General features: G+C 44.4%; 1 protein-coding gene across 4 annotated transcripts in view; it reads right to left on the minus strand.

The window, feature by feature from the left end:
* Positions 1-12,154, minus strand: part of TMEM181 (transmembrane protein 181) — a 73,964-nt gene that overhangs the window by 14,891 nt on the left and 46,919 nt on the right. For 3 of the 4 annotated variants that reach the window (XM_027603706.2, XM_035728686.1, XM_035728685.1), the window contains exon 7: positions 1,432-1,512. The exons of the other annotated variant lie outside the window; for it this stretch is intronic. In XM_027603706.2, the coding sequence (XP_027459507.1) occupies positions 1,432-1,512 (81 nt within the window). The remainder of the gene's footprint in view (positions 1-1,431; positions 1,513-12,154) is intronic. 4 annotated transcript variants of the gene reach the window in all.

The following is a 12,154-nucleotide window of genomic DNA, read 5'->3' on the forward strand; positions in this document are numbered from 1 at the left end:
TTTTTTTTTTTTTTTTTTTCTGTAATCTAACATAAGCCAATGGTTTCCTAGGGAATTTGGACTTCCTGGGCTGATGGGCCATTTCTCCCAGGCTGTGAGGCTCAGGCTCATTTCTCTTGTTTGAGAACATCATGCCATGGGTGCCCGCCCTTTGGGCCCCAGAGTGTGGCAGCAGACCCTCAGACAACAGAGACGCTTCAAGAGACAGCAAGGGTTTCTGCTGACCAAACACCAACTGCTGCTCTCCACTCAGCTTTAGTAGGTTCATTAGGGGAAGCCCTGGGCATGGCTGGGACCGTGATCTCCAGCTCTCTGCAGATTCCACCATCCACCAGTGGCTATATGTCCTCACCCCCATCCACACTCAGGTCCCATGTCACCACCAGGGGGCACCTTTCTCACACATCTGTCCCCACGAGCCTATGTCCTTCTGGGCACAGTTGGACTGTGAAGTGATCCTTGCCTGGGTGGCAATTCCCCCACTGCAAAGAGGGGATAATCTCCTGAATGGCACACCCTCCGTGTCAGCAAGGGGCAAGCAGCTGAGGGATGGGCCATCACCCTTCAGTTGGCACAGAGTACCAATGCACACCCCCTCTTCCTCCAGTATATATGTGTGTATGGATCGATGTCCTTCCTCCAGTTTTAAATTCCCATCTTCACTGACTGGGCCTCTGTGGGGATTGCGTGTGCTTCAAGGGTAAGCATTTCCCCCAAAGTTACAGGGTGCTTGCAGACACTGAACTCAGAGCCCAAAGGAGTCAAAAGCTTGTACTGCCAAACCCACTCATCTGCGGCCTTCCTCCTGAAAAAACCCAGAGACCAAAAGATCTGGTACAATTTTCCAAACGTAAAAACCCAAGCATGTGCCGTTATCTGCCTGTGTAAAAAGAAGGTCGTTCAAACAAGGCAGGTGAAATGGCACTGTCATTGCACCCTGATGAGCATTTACTTGAAAGAGGTCTGTCACCACTGTGACACCACACAGAGGTCCTTACGAACTGATACCAAGCTCTCTTTTTGCACGGTAGCACCTAGCTGACATTCGGAGTATTTGGTAATATCAGGTCGGCCCGTTGGATGGAGCATCTGAGTTCAGATAAATCTCCTGTGTGGTTCACTTTTTTTTTTTTTTTAATTTAAATTCAGCCTAGTTAACATATAGTGTAATACTGGTTTCGGGAGCAGAAGTTAGTGATTTGTCACTTACACACAACACCCAGTGCTCATCCCAGTACATGCCCTCCTTACGCCCAACCCCCATTCAGGCACCCCCCCCCTCGCCTTCCCTCCAGTAACCCTCTTTGTTCTCTATAGTTAAGAGGCTCTTATGGTTCGCCTCCATGGTTCACACTGTGATAATCATAATTCATAAATTAACTCTGCCCTTGTTAGGATTCTGACGTGGTCTGTCAGGCAAAAGGGACTTACAGTGACAATGAAGGTAAGCACCACAAAGACGAATCGGAACCAAATTTCCAATTGGGAAAATGCAGGGTCATAAGTCTTCCACTAAAATGTAAAGCAGGAAAATAATTTGGAAAAAAAAAATCCATCTAAAAGGAAGTACACCAGATTAGTAATAATAGTTATCTCTAGATACAATACTATAATTTTAAATGTTCTCTTTTCTTATGCCTTTTTACCTGGTCTAAAAATTTTAACACTTAGTACATTTTATTTTTATATTAAAGGACACAGACTTTGAAAATCTTAATTACAGGAGTTGGAAATAGTTTTAAATGGTCATACTAATGATAAATCTGACATTATTCTGTAATCACAAGAAGAACATTTGGCTTATAAATTTCATATCAAAAAATCAATGCTGTCGGGGTGCCTGAGTGGCCCAGTCAGTTTAGTATCTGACTGTTGATTTTGGTTCAGGTCATGATCTCAGGGTTGCAAGATCGAGCCCCGCATCAGGCTCTGCGCTGATTGTGGAGCCTGCTTAAGATTCCCTCTCCCCCTCTCTCTGCCCGCCCCCACCCTCACATGCATTCTCTATCTCTAAAAAAGAAAAATCAATACTGTCAATCCCTTTATTAGAAAAAGCCATGCTTTCCATTAAAAGAAACAGATTTTTAAAAGATGCAAAAATCTGAGTAGGTAGGATAGTCTAAAAAAAGATTAAGTGAAACACATAAATATGAATCTGACACCAAAAAGTACAACGGAATTACAGGTGTCAGCTCTCATGCTGACTGAGTAGATTCACTCCTACCAAGTATACACCTAACAGAGCAGAGGATGCATGCATCACATACGATGGCAGGCAGAAGGCAGCCCTTCCAACCTTGGTCACAAGCCAGATTTCTCACCAGACCCCAGAACACTGCACTGCACTGGGCCAGTGAGCCCCACTGTTTTAATGCATTTAAAATCATTTGAGTAATTTTGAAAAAATCTACTTCAGAATAGAGTTATAGACATGAGATTTACCTAACTTACCTGAAACATTAAAATACCCACACCCACACACAGGCACACACACATACACACATGACACATACACACAGTTTAAGACACTGCACAGGAAGCAATGAAGGACAGTCATCTCTGGCTGGTAAGAGAGAGGTGCACCCTCTAGCTGCCCCGAGCCATGGTGGGGAGGGAGCCCAAGCAGAGAATCATGGACACACTGCTGGAAGTCCAGGGAGACAATCCACTGGCTGTGATTCAAAGTACAGAGTACTGAGAGGAGAGCTGGAGGAGAGAGCTCTGGACACCTGCCAAAGGTGGTCCCCCTCACGTCTCCACCTGCACACTGATCAGGGCATGATGCACAAAGGGGCACTGGGTAGCATACACCAGTGGTGGGAAGAAAGTAGCTTTAGACTTCATGCTGCTTTGGTCCCACCTAGAGAAGTTTAAAAGCAAGGCCTAAAAAAGTCAAGCCATTTCCAAGTAACTTCACAACATCCCAGAACAAAGCTCAAAGACATCTATAAGAATACAAAATCTAACATCAATAATGCCTGGCATTAAATAAAAAATATCAGACATGTAACGCTGTGTGTGTCAACTATACTCAAAAAAGAAAGATAGGAAAAAAAGAAAGAGAAAAAAACCTAACGTAAAAAAACAAGAAAATCTGAACTGTAACGAGGAAAAAAACAAATCAATCAAAACTGCTCCAGGAATCCCAGATGACACGGAATTAGCAGATAAGGGCAGCAAGAAGCTGGAGGAAAGTCTGAACACATGAGGTCAGAATCTGGAAGAGCAACAACAGCGGAAGAGACATGACAGAGATGAGCGAACATGGAGACGTGCCAACAGACATGATTTTAAATGAACCAGCACAAAACTGAACAGAGCATAAGCTGTGAGACAACTTCAAGTGGCCTAAGAGATGTGTTTTTGACCCAAGGGCCGGGGGGGGAGGGGAATTAAAAAAAAATTTGAAGACATAATGACAGAAATTTTCCAAATTTAATGAAGATTATGAACTCACAAACTGAAGAACTCAGTGAACCCTAAGTAAGAGAAAGGAAGTAAAGCACATCAAGGAACACCAGAATCAAATTGTTTAAATAAGTAAGAGAGAAGTCTAACAAGTCAGGGTAGAGGGGGTGGGAGGAGAGAAGCATCTATTCAGGGGACAAAGATAAGGAAAGACAGCAGATTTCTGGCCAGAAAAATGCCAGGCAGAAGACATTTTCAAAGTACTGCAGATAAAAGTCACCGCGCAAGAAATACCACCACTATACACCGACTAGAACGGCCAAAATTAAAAACACAACCATACCGGTGCTGACGAGGATGTGAGGCAACTGGAGCTCTCCCGTACGCTGCTTAGGCAACTGGAGCTCTCCCGTACGCTGCTTAGGGAATGTAAAGCAATACAACCGCTTTGGAAACAGTTTGTCAGTTTCTCACACAGTCAAACCCTACCGCAGGACCCAGCCACTCCAATCCTGGGTATTTACCCAAGAGACATGAAAGCACATGTCCACACAAAGATTTACATACAGGTGTTCACAGCAGCTGTACCACAAACAGCCCTAAACTGGAGACCATCTCAATGTCCCTCAACAGGTGAATGCACAAATAATCTATGCTGTGTCGGCACACCAGAACAAAAGGAATGAACAAATGATATACCCAACAGCATCAGTTAATCTCAAAATAATTGTACTGAGTGAAAGAATTCAAACATATTGTAAGATGGTGTTTATATAAACATTTTTAAAAGATTTACTTATTTATTAATTTTAGAAAGAGAGAGTACAAGCAGGGGGTGGGAGGGCAGGGGGAAAGGGGGAGAAAGAATCTCAAGCAGACTCCCCGCTGAGCATGGAGCCTGATGCAGGGCTCGACCTCATGACCCTGAGATCACAACCTGAGTCGAAATCAAGTGAAGTGAAGACACTTCACCAATTGAACCACCCAGGCACCCCGTGTTTATATAAAATTTTACATAAATACGTGCTCGCTACGGCAGCACATATACTAAAATTTTACATAAATACAAATCAATCTGTGATGAAAGCAGATCAGTGGTGGCTGGTGGATGAGAAGGTAACAGGAGGAAGGGGCATGAGGGAACTTTTAGGGACTGAGGGCATCCATATTGTCTTGATTATGGTGAGTGTTTCCCAGTGTACATATGTCAAAATGGATAAAATTTTATATTTTAAATATGTGCACTTCATTGTATGTCAATTATACTTCAACAGAGCCATCAAACAAAAAACAACAATTAACAATCAAATGTTAATGAGAAAGTAGAAATCATAGTGATTAAGGGCATGAATTTTGAAATCAGAGACTCAGGTTCAAATCTCAGCCCTTCCATTTTCTAGCTGGGAAACTAGCTTAATCTCACTAACCCTCAGATTTCTCTTCCATAAAATGGGGATACTATTATCTACTTTATAGAATTATCAGAACATTTATTTTAAAGATTTTATTTTATTATTTACTTGAGAGAGAGAGAATGAGAGATAGAGAACACAAGAGGGAAGAGGGTCAGAGGGAGAAGCAGACTCCCCGCCAAGCAGGGAGCCCGATGCGGGACTCGATCCCGGGACTCCAGGATCATGATCTGAGCCGAAGGCAGGCACTTAACCAACTGAGCCACCCAGGCACCCTATCAGAACATTTAACTAAAATGATGCTTACAAAAAGTTTAGCACAGTGCTTGACAAACAGCACAAGTTCAATAAATAGCAGCTGCTATTATAAATCTGAAACATAATGCAACTATTATGATCATTGCTATGGTGTTTAAATGTCAAATAGTATCATTTACAAAATCATCACGGTAGCAGTTATGAGCACTGATGTGGGGTATCAACATGATATTCAAATAGAAAAAAGTAATATGTATCTTAGTTTGAAAAAACAGATTGTAAGGCACAATCAAGAAAGAAAAAGTGTTAGCATCAGGAAAAAAAATTCACAAAATACGTTTAAAGTTACAGTGATGAAAGTATCTGACCCTCAAGAGACTGAGAAGGAAAATAACTAAGGAACCCCTAAGGGAGGGGGACTCTGTCAGAACAGTATAAAACAACTCGCTCACTTTAAAAATTAACCCTAGAAAACAATGCTTTATCCAATAAATGTAGCTAAACGTAAAACGTGCCTTCAGTTCTAAACTAAGAGTTCCCAGAAGGGAGGAGGAAGACGGTGACGTGGAACAAAGCACTCAATTTGGGCCTTCACCGGCGTGGCCGGAGCCCTGGGCTGGTGGCTGGTGCACAGCAGACCCTCAGAACAGTCCTCCTCAGCTCCTGCTGTGCCTTCCCCCTGTCCTTCCTGATCCAGGGAAACCATGTCCACCTGGCATTTCTCTGCGGGAGGATGCCTTCGCCAGCAGCAGCTGAGAGGAATCCCCTCCGTGTTCTCCTGGGACCAGGCCAGCCTCCCAACCCAGTCTAGTATTCACTTGTGCCAATGGCTTGAAAAGCCTTTCTTTTCCCTTGAGGGAGCCCAAGAAGAATGTGGGAAGTTCAGAGAACAGGGCCCTGGCCCCTTGGCTGCAGACAATGGACACAGTGATGCCAGGACTAGGAGAAGGGCCCACAGGGATTGTCAAACAGCCGGCCAGTGCCTGCGCCAGCACCATGATTGGGACGGCAGCCATGGCGAGGACCTCACTGCATGGAATTAGGGGAGTTTGTTTTTGCGTTTACTTTTAAGCGTGAATGTGTACATTTGAAACTAAAAAGTAAAATAAGTAAAAGGAAATAGAATGAACTCCCAGAAAACATTCAGGCTTCAGACATTTACTTTGAAATCTTAAGAGTCATCAATCCATTCACTGGCATGTGCAGCAAGGTCCTCTGGCCTTCACAAAGCCACCTCTGTTCTTCCAGAGACTGGGCTCACCCTGCCATACTGCACACTGACTTTGGAACAAGCATCCATTTTATTTTATTTATTTATTTTTTTTAAAGATTTATTTGACAGAGAGAGAGACACAGCGAGAGAGGGGACACAAGCAGGGGGAGTGGGAGAGGGAGAAGCAGGCTTCCCGCGGAGCAGGGAGCCCGATGCGGGACTCAATCCCAGGACCCAGGGATCATGACCTGAGCCGAAGGCAGACGCTTAACCGACTGAGCCACCCAGGCGCCCCCAAGCATCCATTTTATACCCTAGGCCATTTCTCCCTAATCACAACCTACAGAGTTTTGGTCCAGTTCTCCATTCACCGTTGAACGTTTGTTGAGCACATTGGGGTACTCGCTGCTCAGGTCGGTGGTACTCCCAGCAACCTAGTGCAGCACTAAGCAACCCCCTGGGATTGGCTCCAGGCTCAGATTCACAGCCTGGGTTTCCAACACTTGAAAACCGATACAAAAGATATTATAAGGAAATATTTGGAGGGGAAAAGCCTAACATATGCTTTTGTAATTTGTCCTATGAGAACAACAGGGCAAGCATGACCCAAGAATCTGGTCAGTGCCTCTCGAAGTGCTGCCGGCTGCCAGTCCTCTCAATTCACATGGAAACTGGAGGGTGCCTACCAGACAGAAAACTGAAGGACTCGAGAGCATGAGCTATTGTTTTAATCTCATCCCCCAGGGAAAAGTTGTGGCTTAGGAAGAAAAAAGAGGAAATGAAATGTGAACAGCTGATGGCAGTGTCACTCAAGAATCGACCTAAAGGGGACTTTAGAGGGGAAAATGCCCAGCTCAGCCCTTTTTCAAGAACACAGGAGATAAGCAGTATTCTCCTATGTACCTGCAAGACTGGAGGGTGGTCTTGACTTGAACATGGCAGCAGGATGTGGGCAAGATGTACAGAGAAGAACAAGAGATGAGAGAAGAGGCAGAGATAGAAGGAGTGCCACTCCACTTCAAATAGATATGTACGTAAGTAGAAATCAATGAACCAGATGTTCACAGAGTATGGGCATGAGAACAAAAGGAAAGAAATCAAGCTTCTCAACGTAAGGGTACACGGCATCAACAACAATGCCAGACAGAAGATAAAGCCCACACAGCAGGCGAGACAAGAAAACCACCATCGACCATCTAGGTGTCTGCAGAAGGGCAGATGTATTCTGCCAAAAACAGAGCATAGGAACATTTGGGGGCTGCCCTTGTGATGATTCTCTCTCCTGGTAGGCTGGAGAAGCAACCAGGGTAATTTTCATCCTGAACTCAATTTCCATCAATGAGAAAGAACTGTCTAGCAAAACCGATGGGGATGCGCAGGGGCAGGTAAGAGCCACAGCGACCAGCACACTCAAGTCCCCAGATGCCAAAGATCTCCAAGGAAACGCCAAACAACAACAGAAACCCTCCCACGTCAAATTCCATCAAAGCAGTAAGGACTGTCTGAAGAAATGGATGTGGTTAAACAGGCAGCCACATGATGAGCTCTGAGTTTTCAAGTGCGCCACATATTCTGTTTTTACTGAAAGGTACCATACCTACAAAAAACCGCATGTGGGGCAGAAGACATGAACAGATATTTTTCCAGAGAAGACATCCAAATGGCCAACAGACACACGAAAAAGTGCTCAACATCGCTCGGCATCAGGGAAATCCAAATCAAAACCTCAGTGAGATACCACCTCACACCAGTCAGAATGGCTAAAATTAACAAGTCAGGAAACGACAGATGTTGGCGGGGATGCGGAGAAAGGGGGACCCTCCTACACTGTTGGTGGGAGTGCAAGCCGGTGCAACCACTCTGGAAAACAGTATGGAGGTTCCTCAAAAAGTGAAAATAGAGCTACCATATGATCCAGCAATTGCACTACTGGGTATTTACCCCAAAGATACAAATGTAGGGATCCGAAGGGGTATGTGCACCCCAATGTTTATAGCAGCAATGTCCACAATAGCCAAACTGTGGAAAGAGCCAAGATGTCCATCGACAGATGAATGGATAAAGAAGAGGTGGTATATATATACAATGGAATATTATGCAGCCATCAAAAGGAAGGAGATCTTGCCATTTGCAATGACGTGGATTGAACTGGAGGGTGTTATGCTGAGTGAAATAAGTCAATCAGAGAAAGACATGTATCATATGACCTCACTGATATGAGGAATTCTTAATCTCAGGAAACAGAGGGTTGCTGGAGTGATGGGGAGGTGGGAGGGAGGGGTGACTAGGTGATAGACACTGGGGAGGGTATGTGCTATGGTGAGCGCTGTGAATTGTGCAAGACTGCTGAATCACAGATCTGTACCTCTGAAACAAATAATGCAATATATGTTAAGAAAAAAAAAAGAAAAAGATAGCAGGAGGGGAAGTATGATGGGGGGGAAATTGGAGGGGGAGACGAACCATGAGAGACGATGGACTCTGAAAAACAAACTGAGGGTTCTAGAGGGGAGGGGGGCGGGGGGACGGGTTAGCCTGGTGATGGGTATTAAAGAGGGCACGTTCTGCATGGAGCACTGGGTGTTATGCACAAACAATGAATCACGGAACACTACATCAAAAACTAATGATGTAATGTATGGTGATTAACATAACAATAAAAATTAAAAAAAAAACTGCATGTGTACGACTCAATGAACCGCCATAAATGGAACACACCAGTGTGAACAGTGTTCTGATTGAGAAACGCCGTCACCGTGCCCCAGAAGCCCCCCCGCCGGATGCCCTCTTCGAGTCACTAATTACCCAAGGAACACTAATCCTGATTTAATGCCGCAGATTCATTTTGCCCGTTCCTACCACTTACATAAACGGAATCACACACCATGTGCTATTTTGTATTTGGCTTATTGCCTTCAACACCATGCCTGTGAAAGTAGCTGCCACCGCTCCTCCTTCCTGCCACACAACACCCCACTGCAGGCACAACCGTGCCACTGTGAGCCATCCTGTACTGATGGGTGCAGGGCGGAGCCAGGAGGAACCACGCAGGGCTGATAAGTGTGCATCTCCGTGGTAGCGTTTCCACCACCACTGGCAGAGTACAAGAGCTCCGGCTGCCCCGCATCCTGGCCAGCTTCGGCGTCTTCCTGACTTCATCTCAGCCGTTCTGGTGCGTGGACAATAGTATCACTGACATACTTTTTATATGTATTTTATTTGTTCTATTTTTTTTACTTCCAAAACAGAAAAAAAGTCAGCTGGTGATAAAAAGATGGATTAGATGGGAACAATTTTTAAAGCTTTTTAAAAGGTAAAATTGTAAAGAAAGAGGGCAAATAATTAAACCTATACCAGGATGTTAGTAACTGCCACAGTTCGGCATAAAACTTGTTCCTGAAATTGCTAGCCGCTGAAGCCAAAAGGGAAACGTGGTGAGCTGTACAGCTTCCAGCCTGTCTCTTATAAAAGGAGTTTGTAACAAACGGTCAAAGAAAATTCTGTCTGGTGGTTTCAGAGTTCACAACATAATGGATACTTTTCAACAGCAATTTTATAAAAGATACAGACATACTTTGCATAAGGTTCTCTGGTTTCTTAACGCATCTCTGTACAAGTTTTAGACACAACACTAAACCGTGATTTTCTGAGGTAGCTACTCCGTAACAGCTCCTCAGAGTGAACTGCCAGAGGGTATGTTGGCTTCCCCTTTCAAATATCAGTTGTCTTAGGAGCCTTTTAAAAAAAAAATAATTTTCTCTTCTGATTATAAAGGTAATAAAAAGCTCATTATAAAGAAACAGAAGAAAAAAATAAACCATTAAGCCTGCCACCCAGAGATGGCCTTCTAGAGTTTTCTATAATAAAAAGTGTCAATCAGCACTTTCAATTCATTAACTTTTTTCCTTTTTTAAAATCAATAGCAGTTTATGCTCTCTATTCTGTGACCAGTTTATTATTTTAACAGCTGCAGAAAAACTAATTGATTTAACCAGAACTCTACTGAAATACAGATTGCTCCCAACTTTCTGCTATGAAAAATACAAATCTTCCTGTACTTTTCTAATTGTTTCACTAGAATAAATGCACAGAAGTAGAATTACTAGGTCAAAAAGAAGGCTTTGATACACTGCCAAACTGCCCCCAACTTACACCCCCCAATAACCTGTATGAAAGAACTTGTGTACTTGCATTTCACTAACCCTAGGTGTGATTTTTCTTGTAGGTGTTTTTACCATTTGCCAGGTTAAAAAAAAAAAAAGGCATTCCTTTTTGAAGTCTCTGATTTTTTGGTTTATAGCAAGGATAAACATTTCACAAGTCTGTTGGCCATTTGAATTTCTTAATCTGTGAAATGCTATGGTGTTATTCTTCAATTCAACCCATATATATTTATTATAAGCCTAACTGTTGCCAGGTGCACTGTTAGGTACTGGGAATACAGAAATGAACAAAAATGGAGAAAAATCTTAGCTAACATCCCCGCAGATTGCAGGGGTCTCATGTATCAGCACTCTGGATGCTGCAGAGCACTACCCAGAACGAAGCTCTGCCTAACAGCATCATTCCAGATGAGCTGTTCTGACGGCAATTTCCTTGCTGAACCCTCCAGTGAGACCACATCACTTCCTTCTTGAGCAACAGTGGAATGACATGTACCAAGTTTATCTGAAATAAGTACCAAATTATTTAGGAATAAAAGTCCAAAGGGAAATAAAACAGAAAAATGGAAGGAGAGAACCCCAATCAAAAACGAACCCATGTAATAGGGACCCATGTAATAGGGCTCAGGTGGACTGAGCCTGCGGGGAAAGCTGTTGAGAATGCTGATAAAGGCTTTCAGGGGATGAAGCCCCGACAAAGATGGAAAGGAGAGGTCCTCTGAGGAACATGGTGCTCTTTGCTCTCTGCATTCTTGATTCGGGATAATTCTAAAATAGCAAAGTCTAAAGCACAGATGGTTAGCACAGCGTGGAATCAGTGTGCCTGAGCTTAGGGCATCTGTCTCAGACCCTATCAGGGTTCAACCTCTGCATCATGAACTCGAGGACACAGGCAGGATGCTGGCCAGATATGCTGAGGAAAAAGCTCTAGGAAATCTTTCATACCACAAAGAACAGAATCCAGATTCGAACCCAAAGGGTCAGGAGAGGCTGGACCCAGAAGCCAAAACCACTGAAAAGGAACTCAAGAACAAAGTGCAATGCCTGAGCAGTGTCGGAGAATTGTTACAGACCAACCACAGAAGCAGAGAATGAGAAAGACTCATTATGAGTCAGAATGAGAACAGACCGAACAGCAGTTACGGAGGAAAAAGTCCGAGGGGTGTTTAGCAGTTGGCAGAACATGAGCCGACAGGTGAGGAGGCTGCCAGAGGAGCCAGCTGTCAGGCTCCAGCCACACCTGGAGGGCCACCTGCTCCTTCTACTTCACAAGCTGCCCCCGCCCCCGCCAGGCTGACTGGGGCAGCCCCAGGAAGGAGACCTGGAGCCTGACAGGTCCAGAAGCCACCCCCAGGGCCGTGTGAAGGAAAGGAAGAATCTCCAAGGGGCTGAGCCAACATTTTTAAATATCTGGAGAGCTATCATGTAGATAAAGAACAAAACTCATTTTGGGTAGTTTGGAGACAACATGAAAAAAAAAAGCAATATGAATGTTAACAACAGGTGCCATTTGCTGAGTGCCTCCAATGAGCAGGCATCGTGCATGATCCCATGCCCAGCCGACCTCCAGGGGCCCCCCAGGAAAATGGGGACCACAGGCACCACCGCGGAGGTGGGCTGGGTGAGGCAGTGCATGTCCAGCACGCAGGAGAGGGCCTACACAACAAAACCTCTCAGTAGACGGCACCCATCAATCCAAG

The sequence above is a fragment of the Zalophus californianus genome, chromosome 7 (assembly GCF_009762305.2).
Source record: "Zalophus californianus isolate mZalCal1 chromosome 7, mZalCal1.pri.v2, whole genome shotgun sequence".
Lineage (NCBI taxonomy): Eukaryota > Metazoa > Chordata > Mammalia > Carnivora > Otariidae > Zalophus > Zalophus californianus.